We start from the raw sequence: 27,242 nt of genomic DNA, 5'->3' as shown, positions 1-27,242 counted from the left end.
ATCACAGGGAAATGGTCTCGCTTCACGGCTAAACCTCCCAGTAGCAACTACTCGATGCCCAGAAACTGCCAAGCAGGAACATGGAGTGCATGTATAGTTCCTCATATCCAGGAAGTTTACAAAAGTTGCAGGTATTCCACTTCATCGGCGGGGGGGGGGGGGGGGAGAGAGATGCATCTCAGAATCAGTACCCCACTACGTGAGTAGAACTCAGGGATAGGGGGATTCCATGGGGAAGCCGGAAGCAGATGTGCCTTGCTTTTCGTCACCAAAGCGACTTCCACCCATTCCTAGTTGCTCAAAATCCAGCAAGTTTCTAATCGTTTCCCACAAGCTCATTTAGTAGCCTCCCGACACCATCAGTGCAAGACCTGGTCCAAATCATACTTCTCACAGAACTTGGTGGTGAAGGGCAAGCAAGTGAGATACTCGGTCCAGTGCCAATTGATGGGGTACACGTAGAGCCAGATCACAAGAGAAGCAAACAGGCCAACGAAAACCAGCAGGGAGACGATGATCATGATCCTCTTTCGATACTTGTCCACGGTGCCAAAGGTGATGTAGGGTAGAAATGCGAATGAAAGTAAGAGGCCACTGAGGAAGCCAAATATGTGTGCAATGTTGTCGATCCATGGCAAGAGGCCACAGACAAAGAGGAAGAGAACAATTCCAGACAGGTTCAGGAAAGCCTTCCAGGGCTTCTCGAGGACCTGCCAGCTCTGGAAAAGTTCCACAAAAAGGCAGGCTAACAAACCAAACTGGGATCCTGCTGGACCAACCTGAAACAGAGGAAAGGGAATAAAGTCAGTTATGGTCTGATTAATCCATCCAGTAACTCTTGCCATAACCCCTCTCCCCGCAAGCCAGAAAAATCTATGAACTGTATAGCTCCAATGTGTATGGTCATGAAGCTTTAGCATAATGATCGTTGAATGGTAAACAGGTCTCAAGTTCTGATCCTATCACCACCCTCCGCCTTTAGGGTTAAAACAACGTTGACTAGTTGATCAAGGAGTATCAAAGTGTTTGATTCCAAAAAGTGTTTGAAGGTGGAAGTAAATATTTTTATATATTTCAGTCTACAATGCTCAGGGCGATTTGGGGCCTATCCCAGTGAACACCTTGGGGTGTGGCCACAGCTCAGAGGTATGTGTGTGTGTTAAGTGCCGTCAAGTCGCTTCCAACTCATGGCAGCCCTATGAATGAAAGTCCTCCAAAATGTCCTATCTTTGACAGTCTTGCTCAGATCTTGCAAATTGAAGGCTGTGGCTTCCTTTATTGAGTCAATCCATCTCTTGTTGGGTCTTCCTCTTTTCCTGCTGCCCTCAACTTTTCCTATCATGACGGTCTTTTCCAGTGACTCTTGTCGTCTCATGCCTGACCAAAATACGATAGCCTCAGTTTAGTCACTTTAGCTTCTAGGGTCAGTTCAGGCTTGATTTGATCTATAACCCACTGATTTGTTTTTTTTGGCAGTCCACGGAATCCGTAACACTCTCCTCCAACATCACATTTCAAAGGAATCTATTTTCTTCCTATCAGCTTTCTTCACTGTCCAGCTTTCACACCCATACATAGTAATAGGGAATATGATGGCATGAATTAATCTAGTCTTGGTGGCCAGAGTCACATCCTTACACTTCAAAATCTTTTCTAGCGCCTTCATGGCTGCCCTTCCCAGTCTCAATCTCCTTCTAATTTCTTGGCTGCAGTCTCCCTTTTGGTTGATGGTGGAGCCAAGGAATAGAAAGTCTTGAACAATTTCAATTTCCTCATTGTCAACCTTAAAGTTGTGTAATTCTCCTGTAGTCATTACTTGTGTTTTCTTGATGTTCAGCTGTAGTCCTGCTTTGGCACTTTCTCTTTTAACTTTCAGCAGTAGTTGTTTCAAATCTTCACTATTTTCTGCCAATAGTGTAGTGTCATCAGCATATCTCAAATTATTAATGTTCCTCCCTCCAATTTTCACTCCACCTTCATCTAAATCTAATCCAGCTTTCCTAATTATATGTTCTGCATATAGATTGAAGAGGTATAGCACTCTTGAAAAGGGGGTTCTCAGGAAGAAGGGCTGGGAAAAGCCAAAAGCCCTGCAAAGCTGCTGCTAATCATGGTACCCAATACTGAGAGCTAGATGAACCAGGTGTATGACTGGGAACAATACAGCTCCTTTCCAGTGTAAATGTATCAGGAGTGGGGGAAGGGATGTGCTCAGCTTAGAATCATAGAATCATAGAGTTGGAAGGGACCACCAGGGCCATCAAGTCCAACCCCCTGCACAATGCAGGAATGCTTGACTAAAGATCTCTCTGACTTGAAATTGCTTCTCCGCCTCCCCTTTTATTTCATGTCCTTTATTTAGCCCCGGCTCTTCAACGCAGCAGCTATATTACTAGGAGAGCACACGGTCGCTGGACTTCCTTCCTGTTCCGCTCCACAAAATTCTCTGCTCGCCACTAAGAAAAGGATATTTTTGCTACTTGGCCTCAAGCTTAATCAGCTTGCATGTTTTGAGTTTGAGGGCTTAATTTCAGCATTTGGAATTAATCCTCCTGGTGCATCACACTGATGGGATCTCAGGCATGCACAGAATCCACCTTTGGAAACTTCTAGAGCTAAAAAACGTTTCTGGCCCAAACTGTGCCCCCTCTAGCCCCAGGGACTCTCTCCCATTGGGAAAAGCTTGCTCTCCCCTCCCTTCTCTCTATCTCTCCTTGTTTTAATCAAAGTGGGGGACTTTGCCCACTCCAGGCATGTGTGATCTTGTCCTTGCTGTGGAGCTCACGTCAACAACACTCTAGAAGTTTCCAAAGGAGGTCTCTGTGCACATGCAAGATCCCATCAATTTGACTGCTTAGATGACCACACCAGTTACAGGTAAGCAATCTGTAGCAGAAGCAGGAGATAGGCTTCAGTCCCTACATGTTACACCTCTGACATTTGGCAATGTACATTGCCTCTCCTTAGCAAAATCTGGGGTTCCTGAGAATCCATGCTTTAGTTTTCATCTGAAAGTCCTCATTATGGCACACGGGACAGTTGGGGATGGTGTGCTCTCTGAACCTGCCTCCAGCCACAACATGGCAGCGAATCCTAATGGACAGGACAGCCTGGAACTTCAAGATTGACACACGTCACAACAACACACTGGGATTCTAGAGTTCAGCAATATCAACACAACCCACTTGGGCTGGCGGCAGCCCTTCTTCTCTTCCCAATGTGGGATTAAACAAGACAGGGGTCCTGCAGCTCTCTAGCATATGCTGCATGCACTCTTCTGCCTCCCACACAGATACACTTATTCAGGCACCTAGAGAAACAAGCTTTTTAATCACCATACCCCATTCTGTCTGAGAAGCAGGGCACTTGTACACAGCCCAAATAATGCACTTTCAATCCACTTTCAATGCACTTTGAAGGTGGATTTTACTATGTGAATTGGCAAAATCCACTTGCAAACTATTGTTAAGGTGCAGTGAAAGTGGATTGTCAGTGCATTATTTGGGCTGTGTGAAAGTGCCCGCAGGCTAAGCCCAGGGCAGTGTATTCTGCAATTTGCACAACGCAGCACCACTGTGATTAGGTACTGGACGCAGAATTCAGTATCCCAAGGATCCACATTTTCATTGACAGACCATGCACATTTCAGGTCCTCATGACTATCAGCAATAGACAGGCCTGAAAGCTTGCGGGTGACACCTACAGATGACTCAAACTAGAAGCAGCGCTCCAGGACCCTGCAAAGCTCCTTCCCTAGGATGAGAGTGAATTGGCACAGTGGCTGGGTGAAATAAAAAGCTCTTGTGTCAAGGAGGAATGGGAAAGGGATACGGAGAGCCTGAAGTATTAGCCCACAGTTCATTTTCAACACCCGGAGGAATGGGAAAGGGATACGGAGAGCCTGAAGTATTAGCCCACAGTTCATTTTCAACACCCGGAGGAAGAGGAAGAAGAAGAGTTGGTTTTTATATGCCAACTTTATCTTTTAAGGAAGAATCAAATCGGCTTACAATTACCTTCCCCTCCCCTCCCCACAACGGACAACACCCTGTGAGATAGGTGGGGCTGAGAGAGTGTGACTAGCCCAAGGTCACCCAGCTGGCTTCGTGTGGAGGAGTGGAAGAAGAACAAACCCCAACAAAAGAGCCTTTGTGTTACTGCATCCATCTCACTGCAGCTGACAGGGCCTGAAATGGCTGGCATTGGGCACGTATTTCATGAAGGGTAAGCCTGCCAGGATAGCTGAAAGAAGCCCACATCCCTCCTCCCAGTTATAGGAAGCTGTTTTTGCTGGCAGTTCCTTCCCTTGTTTGGTCCAAGCATCAACAGTGGCACAGGGCAGCTGTGCAGGACATCTGCAGGAATCCCTCCCGGTTTCCAGGGACATGGTGGGCTACACAGCCCGTGCACCAGAAGAAAGGGACTCTAAGCTGTGGGGCTGAAGGCTCTTCTTGGAAAAGGAGGCTCCTGAACATCCAGTGACTCAGCAGCCAAGCCGCCAGCTCTGCTCCCTTGGGCTGCATTCCGAGAAACTGCTGATGCTGCCCGAGAGATTAGCTGGGTGATCTCCTTTAGAGCCTGGCAGACCTCTCAGATTAACCACCTGCCTGTTGTGTTGGTGAAAAAAAGGGGTGTTGTGGGAACTCTCACGTGCAAGCCGATTGGGCAGCCCACACGTGCTGGCATGGCACACGGAGGCTGGAGGGCCGCTTTCCTTACAAGCGTCTTTTTGCCCTACTTTTCCAGTGGCCTCAGAAAGAGAAGTAAGAGAGGTCACCTAGGCTAAGAGAGAAAAAAGGATTAATGGTGCCTCATTTTTAGCATCCACCTTATGGCAAGTGTTTCAGCCTGTCACATCATACCTTTCTGTCACTGGGAGAGGCGGGAAGAGAGAGGATGTACAATTGTGTCGGCATTAAACTAATTACAAGGTGACTATCACAAGCATTCATTTATTTTATCCCCACCAGGAAGTTTAAGACTGAGTCCTTAGGACACATTAAGCTGCCTTACACTGAATCAGACCCTTGGTCCATCAAAGTCAGTATTGTCTACTCAGACTGGCAGTGGCTCTCCAGGGTCTCAGGCAGGGATCTTTCACATCATCTACTTGCCTAGTCCCTTTAGCTGGAGATGCCGGGGATTGAACCTGGGCCCTTCTGCCAAGCAGATGCTCTACAAACTGAGCCACAGCCACTTCCCTGCCTCTAATGGCTTTTGGCCTACAAGTCCAAGTCTACTGGGAGGGGGGGGGGAATAATTTGATCCTTTCCCCATCTCCCAAAGGAGTAGGGTACTTCTCTCAAAGGAGGGTGCTTCTCTCAAACCCAACAATACTCCAAAAGGAAAAATAATGTTGCTACATTCGGTTTGCTTTCTTAGCTTATACTAGTATACTTTTACTTTGCTTTTACTTTATAACTGTATACTTGTCCTCATTTTATACATTAAATACTTGACTTCCTAATAATTACCTTCTGTATGATTCTTCACACAATGATAATACTCAAAAGAAGAGGGATAAATAAACATTTGAAACCGTGAAATCCGATTCATTTTCCAGCTTGTGCTTATCTTATATCTTTTTCATTAAGTAATACTTATATTTAATATTATATTTAATTTCCAATATACTCCGTCTTATTTCCCCCTATTAATTCTATCTTAATCACTTTGAATTTGACCTGAAACTTTTTCTTCTAAATATGATGCCTAAAGCGATATGCAAAGATTTCCATGACTTGGTCAAATATCTTGTCATGGCAGCCAGATTACTGCTAGCCTCCATGTGGAAGACAGATGCAGTACCTGATCAGCAAACCTGGTTGGAAAGACTGGTTGACTACGCAATAATGGCCAAACTGACAGATTATATTAATAACAAGACAGCTGAACATCACCAAAACAGTTGGGAACCATACTATAGGTTCATGACCCAAAATAAATAAAAGATTAACTATACCTTTTAGGGATTATTTAAGCAATAGGGTTTACTAAGAAAAATTTCAAAGGGGAAAGAAGTGTTAATGGCTGTATCAGCATTAAGAAAGATACACTGAGTGTTCTTGATGGCTGCTCAGTTACCAGACTCCTTTTCCTTTAATGCTTATTGGCACCTTTGATTGCTGGGCTACGGGAGCATACTCAACTCTGAATACAACTGGAGCATTTTCAGTTTAGATCATCATATACAGCAGAACGTAACACACCACATGCTCTTACCTCTGCCCTGTATGGAAGGAAGACGGCACTCGCCAGATTGCCTGTGATGCCACTGAGAATGAAAATAATAGTGATGCGATGCCAGCCTGCCAGCTTCTCCAGATCCCTGAGAACGGTCATCTGAAAGATCACTGACACCAGGCAGTGGACGATTCTGCGAGGCAAAGAAACACAGGGTACAGGTATAACCAAGTGGCTTACTGCTTCCAACAGCATCCACATTCAAACCAGTCTGGGTGAATTCACAGGTGATAAAAAACTCATTGACATCAGGTGCCCTTTGAGATATCAATGGATTTGTACAAGGCACTGTGAAGTCTAGCAGCTTTTATCCCCCCCCCTTCCTCCAAGGGAAAGATATCCTATTCTCCCCTCCTTCATTTGAACCTAACAAGTCTGTCAGGCAGGTTAGGTTGAGAGAGTGGTTGACCCAAGGTTCACCTGGTGGGCTTTGTGGCCGTGGAGATTTGAGCCAAGGTCTGCGCAGTCTCTGTACAGCATGCTAACCACTACACAACACTGACTCTCAATTAAAACATTTTAAAAACCCCTCAGCCTGTCAGGCATCTGCTGGCAGGACTCAACCTCTAAGTCCGTTCCCAGGAAAGAGGCTGAAAGCACCTCAAAGGCCAAGATTAGGACTCCAGATCATCATCAGATGAACTCCTTTCCAGCTGAATGTGGGATCCTGCATGGTGGGGGGAGGGTTGGGGTCACTGGGGATGTTGGGGGGAGGTAGTTGTTAATTTCCTGCACTGGGCAGGGGGTTGGACTAGATGACCCTGGTGGTCCCTTCCAACTCTATGATTCTATGAATGGATAAGAGAGGTTGGACAAACGGGCAGACAAGTTAACTAGATGGAAACATAGGAACTGGGAGCATGACGGAGAGCTGAACAAACAACCCTGGTGGGCTTACATAAGCAGTCACAGCACATGGGACTCCCAAAGCAAAGGCTGCTTGGATTTTACTGGTAGACCTTTTGGGTAGCTCCAACAGCCAATCAGGCTGCAGCTGACCATCCACAGGCCAAGCTCACAGTAGTAGGGGAAGAAAAGCCAGCCTGAGGGCTCTCTCTCAGACACAGTGACAAGGCAGCACCCCCATGGCATTGTCCTCTCTCACTCTTCTCACCTACCCTGCATGAAGGAACAAAGACAACCAGAGTCTGTAGAACTGATCAGGAACCTCTGGGTTCAGGAAAGGCAGCAGGCCACACACCTCATCCATGCAGTGAACCTGGGAAGGGAAAGAAAGTTGATATAGTCAAGTATCTAGGATGCCAGAAGGCTTTGGGGGGCGAACCCAAATCCATTCTACTTTGGTGAAAGCAATGCTCATTAACTCTACTGAATCAAGGGCAACTAGGTATGCAAAAGTCTACATCAAGTGACAGCTGACGATCAGCCTCTCACAACTATGGGCTCAGGGTGATGGAGACTACTCATTCACCAAAGGGTAACGTGTTTGTGGCTTTGCCCTTAAACAGCTTCTGTAATGTATTGGAAGGCATAGTTAAATTGTGGAACTCCTTGTCCCAGGATGTGGTGATGGTTGCCAACCTGGAAGGCTTTAAGAGGGGAGTAGACATGTTAATGGAAGATAGGGCTATCCATGGCTACAAGTAAAAATGGATACTAGTCATGATGCATACGTATTCTCTCCAGGATCAGAGGAGCATGCCCATTATATTAGGTGCTTTGGAACACAGGTAGGACAATGCTGCTGCAGTCGTCTTGTCTGTGGGCTTTCTGGAAGCACCTGGTTGACCACTGTGTGAACAGACTGCTGGAGTTGATGGGCCTTGGTCTGATCCAGCATGGCTTTTCTTATGTTCTATGTTCTTAAGGCAGGTGACAAAGGTGTAAAAACATCTGCCTAGATACAAGGAAGGAGCTGCAATTTTCTGGATGGTCCAACTTTGAACATATGAAGCCAGGGTGGTATAGTGGTTAGGGTATCAGCCCAGGACTGTGGATACTTGGGCTTAAATCCCCTATCACCCATGAAGCTTGCTGGGTGACACTGGGCCAGTCACTCAGTCTAATCTACTAGTAGTTGTGAGATTAAAACGGAGGAAAAAAGAACAATGTACGATGAGAAGCTTCAGAAGAACTTCATGGTGGGGCCAAAAGGTACAAGCTGGTCTTGGGTAGTGAACCCAAGATGAATAATTTTAGGGGCTCTCCAGAATGCTATGTACTGTTCCTCTAGGTATGGTTTTTTTCCCTCCCTTTTCATCTCACCTGCCTCCAGAACCAGAAGAGGGAAGCTATATGAACAAGAATATTTGAGGGGCAAAATTACACTTTTTTGCCTTTTCCCTCACATAAAACCTATTTCCCATTCACAGTACAGAAATGATTTTTTTTTAAAGTTCAAATGAGGCAAACTAGACCAGTGGACAGGAACATCATTTTTTTGGCCTCCCTAATGAGAACCTTGGGTTCAGGTATGCCCCATGGCCAATTCTACTCTGAAAAAGCAACCAAGATGGTTTGGAGGAGATGAAATCACAAGAATGGTTAATCCAACCCTAACGTAGACTTTCAAAATGAAAAAATCCTGACTTGAGTGTGTGAAACAGGATGCTGGACTAGATGGACCACTGGTCTGATCCAGCAGGCATCTTCTTATGTTCTTATTATAAGCACCTACAAAATTCCAGTCTCCTGCCCAACCCAAAAAGTGTATATACAACACAATAACTTGAAGAAGAAGAGTTGGTTTTCTACCACTTAAGGGAGACTCAAACAGGCTTACAATCACCTTCCTCTTTCCTCCCCACAACAGACACCCTGTGAGGTAGGTGGGGCTGAGAGAGCTCTAAGAGAGCTGTAACTTGCCCAAGGTCACCCATCTGGCTTCATGCGGAGGAGTGGGGAAACAAATCCAGTTCACCAGATTAGCCTCCGTCGTCATGTGGAGGAGCTGGGAATCAAACCCGGTTCTCCAGATTAGAGTCCACCGCTCCAAACCACCGCTCTAAACCACTACACCAAGCTGGCTCTCACCCCCTTTCCGGTAATTATCACTGTCCATTTTGAAAGAGAAGCTAGGAGATGTGTTTAGTCCCAAGCACTTCCTTGGTGTTACACAGAGTTCCCAAAGTACAAGCATGGGGTAATCCATGTTCCTGCTGACACTCCCTAGTGTGCCACTTGCCTGTGAACAGAGAGTTGCTTCTTCATGGAAGTAGCCATGCATGAATTCACAGTATTCTCGAGTAGTGATCTCACAGCTGGGGGGGGAAGAGAGAGAGAGAGACACGCAGGTCACATCAGTTAACCATTCATTCCTCGCCTACCTATGCTTCAGCTCCTCTCTTCGGTATAGACTAGGTTTGTAAGCCAGATCAGCCTTTGAGGTTATGTCAGTTAGTTCCTGAACGTCAGTACAGTACCATGAGGTCACAGGTGAACAAGACGTCCTCAGGCCTCTATACAAAAGGATTTCATTTCCACCCCCTATCCTCAGAGGGTCTTATGCAAAACTGTCATAAAACCACCCACAACTGCGGAGTCCCATGGGCAGTACCATACCAGGGAACTGATTGCAGCCTTCTTTCAAAAAAAAAAAAAAAAGGGAGTGGAGGAGGCACACAGAAAGGGAAGCCTTTGAACTTAAGTTTCAGAAGCACATGGTATCTACACGCACCTCACTCATGATCACTACAGACCTTCAACTCAGCAAGGAAAGGTCTCTTTTTGGCACCAATATTGCGTTGTGAATGAGTTACAGAGGAGCATCTTACAAAGGAGAGCTTTTACAACCCTCCACCCCACAGCACAATCTGAAGGAGTGACAATTCAGGACGGTCTGAGCGACCTCACTGCTAGCTTCTGCAAACTCAAAGACAGACTGCTCTTTCAGTCCTGATCTTGAAACACCCGCCCTCCTCTCGTTTGTTAATAATACAGGGAAATACGAAACTGTCAAACTTGCACTCCTTCAGACTGTGGTCCCAGATGGTTGCACTGTATTATTACCATGCTTTAAAGATGATCAGTAAAACTGAAGCATCTCAGTCTAGGCATCCCCTGCGTAGCTTGCTGACAAGAAGGTCAAACAGCAAACTATTAAGAAACATTACTAAAACTGAGCTTCCAGAAAGTCAACTCTTGGGGATTTTGCTGTTCAGGTTTAGTTATCTCAGCTAACGAGTTACAAAGCCTGAAGGGATGCTGAGCTGGATTTCTTGGGTTTAATTACACTACAGGTAACTTACCTTTCCCAACACTACCTTTGCTTAGTAAACTGACTGGAACAAAGACCAAATGACAAACCCAGGAGCAGCAAGGTGGAATTTAAAATGGTGCACTTCCTCAGCTCCGCAGCTGCTGGCAGTCTCTTGCTAGCAGCTTTGGGAGATGCTTCCATAATCACATGCTTACCTGCCTTTTGTACCAATACAGCATGGCCTTCCTTTAATGTCGCAGTCCATATGCAACAAGCCTGTATGGTTACTTTTGGCCTGATAGGTACAGATCTGAGAAAGAAACACACTGCACAATTAGAGAAGAGGCTTTGAGCAAAGACTTGGGGCACCCACCCTAATCATTCTTGTTCATTTTTACCTTTGCTAATTAGCATAATGACATACTAGGCTATGGAGATTCTACAACCCCCCATCAACTTGACAAACTACTTGTAAATACAAGGATCCTCCTGCCCTTGTAGCTTCCAGCTGGATCACTGTGCTCTTTCTCTACCCAGTTGGATCCTCAGTCAGGAGATAGGAGAGTTAAGACTCTGTTTGCTGGGAGAAAGGAGGAGGGGAAGCATTTTCTGTGCATGCTTGTTCATCTAGACTTCCTATGTCTCCTTGTTCTCACTACAAAGCTGCCTGCTCTTACCTTTTCACCTACCGCTGGTGGTCTCTGGAATTAAGCAATGAATTCCAGCCCTCAAACCCACACCTCTACAAACGTTTCACCCCAGTAGTATACCAAAGCCTTCCCTCCTCATGTTTGATTGGTGATCATACCCAAGAGAGGAGCATACCTGTGACTATCTGAAGGACAGTACATGAAGAGGCTTGCATTGTGGAAGATAGCTGCATGTATAAAGCCGCAGCCAATGTGGCGACCCAGTAGAGTTTTCAAGGCAAGAGACTAACAGAGGTGGTTTGCCATTGCCTTCCACTGCATAGCGACCCTGGCATTCCTAGGTGGTCTCCCATCCAAATATTAACCAGGGCCGACCCTGCTTAGCTTCTGAGAGCTGATGAGATCAGGCTAGCCTGGGCCACCCAGGTCAGGGTTGCGAGACAGTTAGGCAGTAACAATAAACCAGGCCCATTCTCTCCGCCCTGAAAAACTTCCAGAAATAATTCATTTATGCACTTTTGCTGTAAGAAGCACTTGGCAAAATAAAGTAAAAGCCAAAAATCAAGGGCAAAAGAAATCTTTACCGGCCACTTGGTGATGTCATCAGGCCATATGTGAGGTCGATTTGAAGCAGGTTCCTCACAAGTCCTGTTGGGATACAGCCAAACGACAGGGAGTGCTTATAATGGTAATAGTCCCCAGCTCTGATAAATAAGCCCCACACTTACCAATTTTATCTATACATTTTTATTTTGTCATTCCCCCAAGCTCAGGGTGGTCTATGTAGGTCTCCTCCATTTGTATCCTCACAGCACCCCTGCAAGGTAGGTTAGGCTGAGAGCGTATCACTGCCCCAAGTTCACTCAGTGAGCTTCATGACTGTGTGGAGATTTGAACCCAGGTCTTCCTGATTTTAGTGCAACACTCTAACCACTACACCACTGAGTCTTATTGGATAGCTCTCTCCTTTGTGGACATGCATAGAAGTAGAGCTACCTGGGATCCTGATGGCACACTGCTCCTGAAGACCTTTTCAGACTGGAATCGCTGGAGTCGATATCTGGAGGGTTATGATCTGGCCACTTCACAAAAGTGGCTAATGTTTCCTACAAGGATAAGAAGAAAAAATGATTGTTTAAAACAACCTGAGGGGGGAATTTAAAAGGAGCACTGGAGACCTGTTTATACAGACTTTTTATTTGGAATACACAGAAGCTGAGGTCAGCACTAAAAATGTGTTACTTTCAATGGCCCAACTAGGCATATTTTATGCCAACAGAAATTTTAAAATGGTATTTTTATTCAGAAGGGGACATTCTATGTACGTAATCAGTTCCATAAGTTTTTAGAAGTTACAAAATTATCAGGGTTTCCCCCTGCTCTTGCCAACTTTAATTTGAGTTTTTATTACACTGTTTTGTTTTATTTATGTTCTGATAATTTATACTTTTATGGTGTGAACTGGTCAAACCAAAGAGCTAAGCTTCTCAAACAACAACACTCCCATAGATGCCATTATGAAAAGCTTCTTCTCAGATGCCAAGGAAATATGGCCCCACAGCTTCAGTATGATTCACAAAAAAAGCCTCACATTTTATTTGCAGTCCTGGCAACATTTTGGGGTCTAGCCTACAATGATTACAGGATCTCAAAGGAACAAGCATCTTGCCCTGCTTTTGTTCTTACAACAGAGGTTAAAGACATAGACATATCAAGAGGAATAGCTGTGCCTAAAATTCTCTAGAAACAGGAATTGAAATAAAAGGCTCCTTTCCCCCAAATGAGTCAGGTTTCACCCAGACAGACCCTGCCTTTCAGAGCAACCCTCTTTTCCACTCACCGAGCAGTCTTGTTGCAGAGTCTGAACGCAGCCGGAGTTATCGTTCTGGACGCAGCAGCCTGACTTGCGCTCTTTGTCTCTCTCCTTCTGGATCAGGTTCTCAATCTGCAGGTCCTTCCGTATGCAGGGGGAGAACTTGGCTCCTAGGTGGATCAAGTCAATCTGAAATGGAAAGCAGGAAGGGAGGGAAGAGACAGGGACTTTCAGTGGAAAAGGGGGATTTGCCAGTTTAATTTCTCTTCCCTCCACCATTTTGCAGTGAATGGAAACTGCCACCTGGGAAAGCCATAGAAAGAAAACTTCCTTGAATATCAGATTTTATTGGCTGATTCAGTTTCTTGGTCATTACAAATGCAAATTTTAAAAAAGTGAGAGAGAGCGCAAGGACACAGGGACCTTCACAGGTCAAACCGAGAAACCAACATCCTGAAGCACTTTGAATAACGCACACTGCCTCATCCTTAAAAGGAAAGGAATTCCATCCTCTTAGGAAAGGAAGATTAGCACAAACAAAAATGGAAGCACAGCCTTTACCGAACTTGGGCCAATCCAGAAGTTCTCTTGCTGGATGTACTTCACACTCTCATAAACACCTTTGTTCCTCAGTACCTGGATCGCCACAAGAGAAATTCCTAAGTTAATTCTCAGTTGCACATAACTTAAGAAAGGGGGCATATTGGAGCTTTTAAGGAGCTGGGAATTATTTTTCGGCTGCAATCATGGATCCAAGATCAGGGACTGAATGTGGACACATTATCTGATGCAAACAGAACCACTGGCCGGAAAGCACTTTTGAGAAGCTCACCGCTGAAAGAGGTCTTCACTAACTCAACTTTAAATTGACCTCTGCTGCTTTTGTTGAGTTTTTTTTTTCTTCTACTGGCTTACTGCATCTGATTCCATCAAACAATCCTGGCTGAATTTGTGTAGCTTGCTTATCTTGTTCTGCTTGCAGAAAACTCACAGAACTTGACTTTTCTGGTTGCAGGATTTTGGATCAACACCCAATTAGCCACTGTCTGCCTATTTCTGTACAGCAAGAAGAAATTAAATAAGTAGTATTAAACTCACGAGTGCTGTTGTCAGGTGCTGGGCAAAGCCGACTGGAGCAATCCCGTAGGTGCAAATGATCAGCAGGGTAATGATGATATGAACAAAAGTGATCCAGTAGGTGAAGTAGGGTCTGTTATGGAGAAAGGGGGAAAAATGCCCATAGGCTGGTAAGAGCAAAAGAACAGCCCTGCTGGCTCAGACCAGCGGTCCATTTAGTCCAGCATCTTTTCCCACATGTTGCCCAACTAGTTACTCTAGAGGGCCAACAACAGGGCATAGAGGCCAAGTCCTTTCCCTGATGTTGCCTCCTAGCACTGGTATTCAGATATTTGCTGCCTCTGATCATGGCTATTTTCCTTTAGCCACCGACGGACACAAATTTATCAAGTCCCCTTTGAAAGCTACCTATGCTTGTGGCCATCACTTCTTCCTCTGGCAGTGAATTCCACATTTTAATCACTTGTTGAGTGTAGTACTTCCTTTTGTCTATCCTGAATCTACTGCCCATCAACTTCTTTGGGTGCCCTCAAGTTCTAGTGTTTTGGGAGAGGAGAAAAAAATGTCTCTATTCTGTCTGCCCCCACACATAATTTTATCAACCTTTACCATGTCCCTATAGACTTATACTACTAATCCAATGCATACAGATCTTGGGACTGAGAAGAAGTGCAACAGCTGGGACATGAGAAAGGTTGACGGAGTTTTAAAACAATTCATCCCCTCTAAGTGTGGATATACATTGCTGCTTTGCAGGCAAAACAAAGCATTAACGCCTTAGACTGAACTCCACTTTGACATTCCCCCATTCATGACAACCAGATTGGGGCCTGCAAAGAAAAGGCAGCGCTATTTGGAAATATCCCCATCCAGTTTACTATTAGATACAGTGCTAAAGGACAAATACACACTAAAAAACTAAATAATTGGTTATAGACCTCTTTAAATTATTCACAGAGCACCTTACATGCAAGGTCTTGAGTTACCCTGCACTAGCGCCACAGGAAGCCCTTGATTTACCCAAGTCATGATCAACATGTGGACTTCCTACCTGTGGCTGTCTGAGATCTCCAACTGAGACCGCACCACACTGCTGATGCTCCGGCGATACGTCCTGTTCAGCCACTTGCCCACCACTCCGAGGCCATAGTAACGCTTCTTGCGGTCAAAGGCAAAATGTTTCACTTTAGAAGCAATCCGTGTGCCTCTCTGAGGGGCAGCTACAGGTGACGGCAGGACTTTGGCAGCTCCTGCACCCCTGAAAAATAGAAGGAATGCCCCAATTAAAAGTGTAAGGACAGCACGGACATACAAGGAACTACTCCCTGGTAACGATTAAAAAGCTTCCATCTCCCATAGATGCAAACTGCAGTGTTCCCCCTGTCCCAATGGTAATGTAATACTGTAATGGTACTGTAACAGGCCTACATCATTTATAACCTTAAGATTGTTCATACATCAGATTTAGGTTTTTGTTTTGCCTTTCCACCCTTTGTGGGGGGTGAAGGGGACACTGGTTCATTGCTTTCTAGGAAGAAGTCTAAAACCCAGTAGCAGAATTCATTTGAATCTGATAAAGTGAATCATAACTGTTTATGCAATAATATATTTGTGCCTGGCAAAAGAAGCAGGTAGCAGGTGATATACACAAGACCTCTACCTGAGACTCTGGAGAGCCACTGCTTCTCAGAGAAGAAATACTTGACCTCGTCTGACCCAGCATAAGGCAGCTTCAATGTGTCTGTTCATGTTTGGTAGCAACAGAGTAACAGTTATTCCTTTGGAATTTATCCTTGACCACTTGACTGAAACACCTAATTCTTTCCAGGAGCACATCACATGGTCGAAGTACTCAGATACTGTACAGTGGCAGGGTAATTTAGCTTTTAAAACATCTAAGTAGCAAAGGATGCCAAGTTCACAACATCCCTATCTTGATTCACTGGTTGCCTATTTGCCTATGTGCAATTCAAAGTGATGGTCTTGGCATTTAAAAACCTGAAGGGGTACAGATACGAGACAAGCTTCTTTCTCCAGTATGAACTCACCCGGACATTGAGATCTTCTACTAGCAAGGGCCTGCCCATGCCTCATCTGCTGCACACATGGTAATCCATAACAAGACCTTTGCAGCGGCAGGATTGGGGCTATGGAACCCCCCTGCCCTAGGAAACTCACTTGGCACCTTCCAATATGGCCTTTGTAATCAAAACGTGCCTACTCGGTCGAGCTTTAATTTGATCTTGTTTTATGGGTGTTTTTGAGTTTGTAAGATTTGTCTGTTGGATCAAATGTTTTATGTTTCAATCTGCAGGTTGGTTTATATCGTTTTGCATTGCAGGGCTGTATTATAGTTACTTGTATCATAATATCATCGTATTTTGATTGTGTAAGCTGCCCTGAAGAGCCCTGTGGCGCAGAGTGGTAAGCTGCAGTACTGCAGTCCAAGCTCTGCTCATGACCTAAGTTCGATCCCAACAGAAGTTGGTTTCAGGTATCCGGTTCAAGGTTGACTCAGCCTTCCATCCTTCCGAGGTCAGTAAAATGAGTACCCAGCTTGCTGGGGGTAAAGGGAAGATGACTGGGGAAGGCACTGGCAAACCACCCCACAAACATGGTCTGCCTAGGAAACATTGGGATGTGACGTCACCCCATGGGTCAGGAATGACCCGGTGCTTGCACAGGGGACCTTTACCTTTAAGCTTCCTCGAGGGTATATTTTATTGAAAGGCAGAATGCAACAGTTTTAAATAAAGACCTGATATACTGCGAAGCAAACAATGCCTGGTTTTGTTTCCCCATAATCCCGGTTGGTCATAGTTAAGACAAAGCCTACGTTAGACAATATGCCAAAAATATATAACAAGTTATTTAAATATATGGTGACAGTGGCAAGAGTGGAGTGTGAAAGGAAGTGGAAAGCAGAAGATTACCCAGATGTAACTGAATGGACAAATAAAGTAGCAGAACATACAACTATGGCTAAGTTAACGTTTTTTTTAGTGAATAATAGATCGACTCTGATTTTTATGAAAAAATAAAAGTATTTCTTGAGTATATAGTTGCTAACTGATAAAAAATAATAGAATGTTAAAATTTAAGTAAGAAATACATCACTGAATATGCAATTATAACATTCAAAGAAGGTATAATAGAATAGAAAATACAGAGTAAGTTCCATTATAAAAATTTGATGTGTATGTTTATGTTTGTATGTTTTGTAATATTTGTAATATTTTTGTTTGGAAAATAAAAAAAAACTTCAAAAAAAAAAAAAGGGCAAAGCCGAGGTCCAAATGGACTTCAAGAAGCATCTCCACATCAAGATCCTGGCAGCATTCCTAACTGCAGCCCAAGACTCACTGAAGTGTCCGCTTGGTCTCAGGTGATCTGCTTTCTTCTAGCTGTGGGAGTCCTCGAAAATATGTCGCAGATAAGGGCGGAGATTCAAACACATCATCTGGCATAGAACACATCTCCTCATGTGTGTCGACCTATGAGAGAATTTTTTTTATAGCTGCCACTTTGTCAACTAAGGTCACGCCAACAAAATGCAGTGCATGCAGGTGACCAAATACTGCATCCCAGCTGAGCCATCATGGCCAAAAGACAGAACTGCTATGAAAATAATGTATCATGGTAGCACTTGATGGATCAAGTGAGAATCCTATGGTCTGAGAATCAGGACTTTTCAACACTTTGCATTGTGTGGAGCTGAATGTTATTTAGCTCAGATGGCAACTGAAAAACTAAATATGCAATAAGGGGAAAGCCACAATTAAGTCAAAAGATTACCTTTTTAAAAGGCAGCTTTCTGCTCAAAATTATCCAAGTGAACATTTAAGCTGGGAAGTTTGAAAGCCAACAGAAGGAAGTCATGCTGTGCTATACAGCATAAAAACAACAACATGGCCAGTGAAATCAGAAGCGGAACGGAGAGTGGCTGAAATCATTGGGCAAGGAATGTCATCATTTCTGTCTCGGGAGGACAGAGTACATGCAGGGACAAGCATTTGGACAGTGGCTAGAGAATCTGGGGCCATCATCTGGGGCCAGCCACTGAGGGACCTTCTCGCATGGCAGAGGTACCTTCATGGCAGATGAGCTGCTGCAGCACAGAACTTTCCCAAACCACTCACGGAATGGCAGGAGCCCCAGCCCTTGCAAAAGCAATTGACTAAAATTGGGGAAAGGCTTGCACTGAGAGCAGTAGCATGCACCACACCAATCCAAGTCAAAATGACTATGCCCCTTATGTTACTCTGTGCGCAGAGTCAGCAAAGGAGTTAAGCGATTCAGGGGAACATGATTCGTACCAGACAAAGAATTGCTCATCTTGGCTTTGAGGCAACTGGAAGATTTTAGCCTATTAGTGGCTATGCATCTTACCAAATGGAAAGAGTCAGCCCATGTGAACAAACAGCTGGGATCCTGCTGCAGCCAACAGAGGGGTTTTGTTGAGAGCTCTAACACGTGATATTATGCGCACTGAAACCAGCATCTGTAGAAAGGGAGCGGGCACTAAGCATGCTAGCCCTACGCCCTTCTGATACAAGGTTACTGGCTTGTGAGTAGGAAACCTATGTGCACCGGTGTACACAAATATGCTCCTTCCCTGTTATCAGGAATATTAGGGGGAAAAGCATTCCTGAGCACAGGGAAGGACCCTGCGCAAAGCACACTTCCTACACAGGTAGGCTCACGTTCATGAGCCAGAGATGCTATGTCGGCAGGAGACAGGGCCAGGGCCCTCATGCCCACTCCCCCAATTTCAGTGTGTGTGGTGTCATGGCTACTGTGCTTCCCCATTAGAGATTAATGAAAGGGGTGGGCTCCTAAACAGGTCTTGGAGGTCACGGGAAGGGAAAGGAATAACCATGGAACCATGCTTGCCTTACTGAAGAAAGAGGAGTCAAACGTCTCCAAGCCATCCACCATGTCCTCATCCGGGAAGCTGGGATACATAAAGCTCCGTTTATTGCCTCTTCGCTTTGGCATGGAGGGCTCCAGAACTGAGTGGCCCTTTCAGGGAAAGGAAAACACAACAGTGACTGGCCATGTTCAGACCTCTGATATTCGGTTTCAGGGTCCTGATGTTGTCTTCTGGGATTCACCTGGAAAGAGGCTTGGTGCTGCCTCTTAAAAATGGAAGGCCTAAGAACACTGATCCTCTATGTATGCACAGCTGAGACAGCAGACCAAGCGGTTTCAGGCCGATGTAGCTGCGGCAGAGCTGTGGTTCTTGGCAAAAGGAGCAAGTCTGTTTGGCTGGGCCACTTGCCGGATATAAGCCCATTATAGCAACTCTGGTTCTGAATATCAGATGTGTTGTTGTTTTGTATTACAGAATTAACAGTGAATCCCTTCCCAGCTGGTTGTCTCCAGCTCCAGTGCTGCTAAACATCCTCTCTACCAGACAGCAGCACCATCTGGTGACAGGAGCTCTATCCATTTCATGGCCCAGGCTAGTGGGATCATCTCAAATCGCTGCCTTATTCACGAATCCCGGTTTTGAAACATGCAGGTGTTTTGGTAAACTGGGTTGCAAGATACCCTCCAAGATGTCTCATTTTAAACAGGAGATTACATATAACAAAGGAAATGCCAAATAAGACAAAACTTCAACATTCCAAACCAACTTGCCTTTAAATAATTTAACTGCTGTGTTTTTAAAATGAAAGGAAAAGGCCTAAGAGATGTCAATATGCATGAGATTAAAAAGAACACCACGGTCAATGGCTCTCATGTCTACTTAACTGTATTTTGCCACCGGAATTTTTCAGAAAAATCATTACCACGATGAAGTGGCAAGCTACGATTTTGCATCAAATACTTGTCACAGAAGTTAGCTACCCACAAACTTGTGTAGCGTTCACTGTGGGGTGGGGAGAAACAACGGCTTTACAATGCAAAACCATGGGGAGAAGAGAGCGTTTGGACATTCCTTCACGTTGCAACAGACAACTAGGCCATGACACATGGATGAAATGGTTAACAATGGGAGACAGCATTTTTAATCAGCATTTTACTGCCATTCCATTTCTCACTCAAATTTAATGTTCTGTCTCCATCTATACCAGCCTTTTATAACCTCCCACAGTACACAGCAAAGGGGCAATGGGGGGAGGGGTAAAGAGTAGAAATGGGTCCCAGAATAAGAACTCACTCTGATTAATGCTGCAGCTGCTTTGAAACTCATATGGGCAACAGATTCCCTTTTTCTGCGGGGCACCCGGGTGCAGCCAGACCGAACGCTGCTGAAGGATGTCAAGGAGATGACACCAGGGGTCAGCGGGGGTAGGGCAGGATGTGGAGTGCGAGGGCGATCCACCTCATCCGGGTGCCGGAAGGGACGGCCTCGGGCCAAAGGGTCCACAATCTGAAAGACCAAAGGGTGCCAGTTAGTGGTCGAAGATGATTAGTTTTATTTGCATCCTGCCTCCCCCCTAGCAGAACTCAGACTGGCATTTCAGGCAGAAGGCAGTCATATAACCTGCCTGACCCGCCTCACACAGCCACTTCATCTTCAAGCAGGATACAAATCCAGGTTTTTCACAAGCAAACCTAACACCCTTGCCACTACACGGCACTGCCCTCACATGAACACATGAAGCTGCCTTATACTGAACCAGACCCTGGGTCCACCGAAGTCAGTATTGTCTACTCAGACCGGCAGCAGCTCTCCAGGGTCTCAGGTAGAGGTCTTTCACATCACCTATTTGCCTAGTCCCTTTAACTGGAGATGCCAGGGATTGAACCTGGGACCTTCTGCATGCCAAGCAAATGCTCTACCACTGTGCCACAGCCCTCATGGCCAATGAAGTGAAAGGCCACACGAGGCTGCCTACCTTTGGCATCTTGCCTGGCTTTGGGGACTCTGTGCCTTGGAAGGAAGGCACTTCTTGGCTGGGCAGCTCCATTTCTCGGTAGGCGGCTTTGAGTTTTCCGTAGCGCAGGCTGCAGTGCTGCAAGCTTTTGCGTTGCCAGTGCTGCCGCTTTCCCTCCCAGTCGCTGCTGACTCCGAACCACTGGGCCGTCCCTCTGGGGAAACAAACAAAACAAAAAACAGAAGATACACCAGCTGCCAAAACACTGCACCCCAGAACGTAAACCAGAACACTTCTAGAGAACAGGGCATCCAGTTCACCAAGGCCTTTCCCTCTGGAAAACGTCAACTGGCTAGAAATCCCCCCCTTCATGGGGATGTGACAGGAAGAATGGGTGAGAGAGAGAGGACTTTGAAAGGGTTGTGATGTAGGCCATGTGTCGTCTACCTGCACTATCACGTACATGTTGCCCGACCTTTGAACACTGACCCCCAAGAAGCTGGTTTCTGACGGAAAGTTCTTGCCCTCAGCACAGGCACCCATTTCATAACACAGGAAACCACACCCCTCAAAGCTAGCAAAGAACACATGACTTTTGCCAAGGGGGAGAAAACTGATTTCAATTAATCTCTCATCAAGGTTTCAAGACCTGAAAGAGAAAGTTTGGAATACAGACACTCAGGGCTGGTTTTCATTTGGAAAAAAACGAAGTTAAGATGTGGGAGTGAGGAAACGCTTGTGACTGTGGGAAGTGTTGCTCCACCACCACGATGTTTTTTGACAACTGATTCTAAAACTGGTTAGATGAATGACTCACCGTTCAGTATCCAACCTCTTAATGAGGGAAAGGGCTTCTTTCTTTTGGCAGCCAAACCAGGAAGTGGTGGCTTGAGTACCTGGTACTCACACATCTACTTTCCATATCTCAAGCTCCTTGCAAAGAAGGATCCACAGCTGTACATGAAGCCCTCTGATCTCCCCACCCTTTTGCTCTAGGGTCAGTTCGCCTCCCACATCCCTTAAAAGCTTTCAGTATGCCTCATTAAATCTATTCCTGTTTTCCATGTAAGAAGGACATTTTGCTCAGAATTCTGAGTAAGCCCCGGGTGAAATACAAAAGCATCCTTTTGGTCAAGATAAACATGGCCAAAATTCAGTATCCACATACTCAAAAAGGGATTTATTTTTTACAAGCACAAGACTGTACAGGTATCATTTTCTTAAGTATCTCCGCACAGAGACTGCATTATAAGCCAGGGAAGAGAGATCAAAGAACACCGGAGGCACTCCTTCAAAAAGAAACAAGACTTTCATCAGCAGCCCATATGAAACTGATAACTTAAATCCTCCTTACTTGCGAATACTCTGGGTCAGTGAAGTTTGCCTGTGGAAGCCAGGATGTCTTTCGAAGTTGCTGTCTTGCCTTTTCATTCTGGGCTCTTGAAGGCTCACACTCTTTTGATAGACTGGGTTTTTTTGCAAAGGCTAGAAGAAACATTGAAGCAATGAGGGGAGATATGACAGATCCCCTTTTGTTTTAATTTATTTTTCCTCACCAACCACCACCATCACTCCTGAGACTTATGACTTGTCTCTTGTTGTTTTTCCTGTCCCACACTGGTTGGGGGATCCACCAAAATTCTTTCTTTATAAAAGTCATAAATATGGAACAAGAGGGGCTTATTGAAAATAAAATCTCAAAACTATTTTATTTGGTTCTTTTGGGGAAATGATAAGTCAGGTTAACAAGAAGGTTTCAGAAAATAAACTTGGTTGGTAACAAAACAACAGGACTGAGGAAATTTAGGATGTTTATAAACAATTGATACTTTGTAATCAAGATGTATCTGAGGTAATTCACAGAGAAATATTGATACTTTTGATATGCACTGAGGTAGCATTCACTTGGCAGTCACTGCTTAGTTGAATAAATATAAGCTTCTGGAGATAATAGTTCTTAAGTTAGAGGAGTTAGGAACACACACACACACCCCATTTCCCCCAGTTTTCATCCTCAAAACTGGTTACCCTATTTACTTAGGAGCTATTTCCCTCAGAACTGGTTAGGGATCACTTTCTTTACTTAAGAGCTATTTCCCTTAGGGAAGGACATTCCAATCACTCCCCACACACACACAGGATCCTTCTTGATCCTAAACAAATGTGTTCCACACACTCCAGCTGCCAGCCTCAACTGTGAGCTTCAATAATCAGTTATCAACTCTCAGATTCATGCCACTTGTAGAATTCTCCGTTTTTTCCTTTTCAATCCTCCTGTCACTCAAGGTTCTATGACCAGGACAACTCATCTTTATGCAGCTGTCTGTCTCAGGAGATGATGGGGAGGAAGAGATTATTCACCCACGGAGTTCCCCACCAAGGACAGATTATCCTCAGGCCTGTCCTTGTTACAGAACACCTGTGATATTCCCACAACAACTGCACATCTCGATTAAGGAGGGTGAAAGGAGGAAGAGTTTCCACCAAGCTTTTGCTAGGCAAGAGCATTTTAGTCACAGGGTTTGGCTGGGAGCTGATGTAGCATAGAGGTTAGGAGAATGAGCTGTGATCCAGTTCAAGTCAAATAAATACAAATACAAAAACCTTTAATGGCATAAATACAGTTTTTCTACTTAAAATTCCTAAAACAATAGGTAGCAAAAGCTAAAATATATCTACATCCAGTGCTGCATGTAAAGTGCAGGGTACCATTTAATGCGGCTTGCTTAGCGAGGTTACAAGGAATCTAGCTACCGCCCAAGTTATATGCAGGTTGCCACCGTTTAGTAGATATCGTACAAGCCCAGCGTCAGTTTGAGCTCGGCTGTTGATTAAGAGGGGTACTATATATTTCTCTCTGGCCGATGTATGGAGTTCGCAGTGCAGGAGGATGTGGACAGCTGATTCTGGTTGTTTTTGGCACATGAACAAAGTCTCTCCTCATAAGGGATGTTTGTGTACCTGCCTCTTGTAACTGCAGATGGTAGGATGTTTAGACGTGCCAGCATAAACTGTCGTCTTGGAGGTGGGGAGATGAGGAAAAATAATTTGGCAAGCTGCCTCTTTCTGGGCTAATCCCAAAATGTAGTGGGGAGCATATTCTCCGGGCCATAGACCGTAACGTCTGTCCTTCAATATCAAGGATCCTTTGCTCAAGCAATCTATAAGCTTGCTGTTCATTTAGAAGGAGCAGCAATTCAAAGGGTACTCCCATGGACTTAATTTTTGTTAGGATTCCTTCTCTCCAGGTAGAGTGGTAACTGTTGGAGAGGAGCCACCAAATCAGACCTAATTCTGAGGCTCAGAAATGTAATCACAACCAGAACTTGAGTGTGCACAGCCATACTCTGGTTTCCAGAAGATTTAAGCCCAGCTCAAGACAGAGGGTATGATAAGCCACACAGTTGGGAATGCCTAATATGTGTCTTGCAAAGGTTGCTTGGCATTTTTCAATGCTTTGGGCGCTCTCTGATGCCCATATAGGTGCTCCATATAGGAACTGAGGAAGTAGTTTGGCCTTTAGAATACGGATGGCTGCTGGGACAGATTGTCCTCCAAGGGCGTAAATTTTTTTTTAACACTGCCCCCATCTTACATTTAATTATGTTAGTGACTTGCTTTATCTGGGTGGTCTAGTTTAAATTATAGTGGAAGTTTATTCCCAGATATTTAAAGGCCTTAACTTGCTCAATTTGGTTCCCGTTTAGACTCCAAGGCACAGGGCGCCATGACCTTGCGAAAACTAGTACTTTGGTTTTTTCATAATTAATAGATAGGTGGTTTTCAATGCAGAAGGTTGCTAATCTGTGCAGGAATAGGTTAAAGAGGTGGGGGGCCAGCACACATCCTTGTTTAACTCCCTTGTTTGAACTTATCTCTGGCGTGAGGTGTCCCGCTCTGCTGTATCTGATTCTGCAGCTGGTGGATACATGAAGTTGGCGAATAAGGAAGAGCAGTCGGGGGTCGATCTTCATATTCTCCAGTTTAGACCAGAGGCTCTCCCTCAAAACTGAATCAAACGCCGTCCTCAGGTCCAGAAAAGCTGCATAAAGTTTCCCTCCCTTGGCTCTGCTGTACTTCTCGGCTAGGTGATGTAGTATGGCACAACGGTCGAGAGTAGACTTGCCCTTCCAAAAGCCTGCCTGCTCATGTCCTAACAAGGGGGATCCCCATGCCAAAAGTTTAGCGATTAAGTGGTTTGTGTATAGCTTACCCATTATTGAAAGAAGGCTAATGGGGCGGTAATTTCAGGGCACAGATGGATCTCCCTTCTTGAAGATTGGAACCACTATGGCAGTTGTCCACTGCTCAGGTATCAGGCCACTTTGGTTAATCCAAGTAAAAAGGGAAGCCAGAGGAGGGGACCACTGTTCCAGAAATTTGAGCAATGTTTCGGCAAAAAATCCATCGGGTCCCGGGGCCTTGCCCGGTTTCAGCTTTTTTATAAGCAGCCTGAATTCCTCCACTCCCACTGGGGGTCAGGGGGGCAATTCCTGTATGGCTTGGTTCATGGGGGCCTCAGACGGGATGTTACCATTGTATAAAATTCTTAGAAAGTGATCCAGCCAGGAGTTGGCTGAGATTGTGGTGATAGCATAGGTAAGCGGTCTTGCATGGCTCCAGAAGTGATTCTCCAGAATTTCTTGCTGTTTCCAGCCTGCATCGCTTCGATGAGTTGATTCCAGTTTTTTTTAATATGTTCCCGCTTTTTTGTCGCAATCATCTGCTGGAACTGTTTCCTGCATAATAGATAGTTCGCGAACTGGTCAGGTGCATCCGCTCCCCTACACTGGCTGTATAACCTCCGAAGCTGTAATTCTACATCAAACCAAGTGGTAGATGAGGGGGGGTGCAGGGGCTTTTTGATCTCGGCCTGTCCTTGATATGACTGTGATATAATTGTTAGTATGTCTGCGTATAGCTGCAATGCTTCTTCAGGGGATTGTGCATTTGAAGGTTCTGAAAAGGGAATTGTAGATGTCCGCCAGTCAGAAGATCATTAAGCGCTCTTTCTATAGGTCGTGACCATTTAGCAGTCAGTTATTTGATGGATAGGTGATAAATTTCCCAGCTGACTGCTGGTCACTTTGACCACTAAAGGGCAATGGTCACTTTCAGTTCGTATTATCACTTGGAAGGAAGTGACAAAATTCCCTCAGTTCAAGTCTTGCCTCTATCACAGGGCAAGCCACACTCTCTCAGCCTCAGCCCTCCCATCTACAATATGAGGACAATACTAGCTTCCATTACAAGGCTATTTTATGGATTACAAGATCACACTATTAGTAGGACTCCAATCTGGCCCACAGCACAATTTACAGCTTGGGAGGCAGGGTGGGAGAAAAGAGGGAAGTGTAGTAGGGGACTGGAAAGTGGAGGTTTTCCTCCAATTCACAATGTAACATTCAGGGATTGTTTCAACAGAACAGTAACAACAAGCCACGTGGGGCAGATGATTACTCTTCTGTTATGGTGCTCTAGATCTGAAAGGGGCTCTCTCTCTATTTTCTGAGGAAGGGATCAGGGACTGCCACCACTGGAAGTGGAATATCTGGACCGTTTGTGAGTCTGCATTTCAACAAATTACCTGCAATAGTGATTTCTAGGAAAGCAGAAGCAGTGTCTTCGATATGAGATTTAACAAATACCTAACCGTGAATTCCTGGGGGGGGGGTGAATCCTCTCAGGAGGCGGCATGCCCTCGCTGCCAGCGTAAGTGCGTCTTATCACAGGACAAAACACACTTATGCTGGCGGCGAGGGCAGTTCCGTCGGCACCCGAGCACTGTGGAGCTGCGTCTCACCCCTCTGCCGGTGAAGTCTCCCCATGGCGCAGGCCACGGCGAAGACTTGCGGTGCCGGCGTTGGGGGGCATTCCTGGGCTGGGGCGGGGGGCCGAGCTGCCGTTAGGCAGCTCCCCATGTCCTTTTGGCCCTGGCCGCCAGTGGCCAGGATGGCATTGCTAAAGGCTTTTTTCGTCCTGGCGGCCATCCCCGCACGCCAGCATCTCAGGAATGCACGGTAAATTTACTTACAACAGATGCTCTCCCTAATTTTCCACCCTCAAATAACCATGGAAAGTAAAACTGCTAATGAGAGTTTACATAGCAATTCATACCACAGTTTGGCTGCTTTCATCCTCTACTTCCACTGGTGGAATCGTGATGGAGAGATTGGGGGGCTTTTTGCTCTGTAGGCGGCTGCTGCTGGTGCTAGACCGGCTGTTTCCATTCTTCTCAATGCCTGCCATGCTGGATAGGATGAATCACCCTGAGAGGAATAAATGAAGAGAGTTAGTATCCTGTAGACTTCCTTGGGCCAACGTCAAATATTAAAAGCAGGCAAACAGCTCCAACGGTCTAATGTCCATTTTAACGATTTATCACAATTTCTAAGTACAGTTGCACACGAGACATCTCAGGAGCAAATATAAGTTGATTAAGAAGGGACAGGATCCTCGTTCTATGCCAAGAA

General features: G+C 45.3%; 1 protein-coding gene across 1 annotated transcript; it reads right to left on the bottom strand.

Moving 5' to 3' along the window:
* Positions 1–312: 312 nt before the first annotated feature.
* RHBDF2 (rhomboid 5 homolog 2) lies at positions 313–27,018 on the bottom strand. The gene is made up of 17 exons (XM_056855779.1): positions 26,887–27,018; positions 22,124–22,254; positions 20,791–20,983; positions 20,109–20,321; positions 18,836–18,964; positions 17,306–17,436; positions 14,994–15,200; positions 13,964–14,075; positions 13,427–13,501; positions 12,893–13,054; positions 12,049–12,158; positions 11,637–11,700; positions 10,618–10,712; positions 9,389–9,464; positions 7,362–7,462; positions 6,223–6,376; positions 313–779 (listed from the first exon to the last, which is right to left on the bottom strand). Exons 1-17 carry the CDS (start codon positions 27,016–27,018, stop codon positions 360–362), a joined length of 2,505 nt encoding a protein of 834 aa, XP_056711757.1. The 3' UTR covers positions 313–359.
* Between the last annotated feature and the right edge of the window lie 224 nt (positions 27,019–27,242).

This window comes from Euleptes europaea, chromosome 1 (assembly GCF_029931775.1).
Source record: "Euleptes europaea isolate rEulEur1 chromosome 1, rEulEur1.hap1, whole genome shotgun sequence".
Lineage (NCBI taxonomy): Eukaryota > Metazoa > Chordata > Lepidosauria > Squamata > Sphaerodactylidae > Euleptes > Euleptes europaea.
Note: the sequence above shows the minus strand (reverse complement) of the source record. Positions and strands in the feature narration are given on the sequence as shown.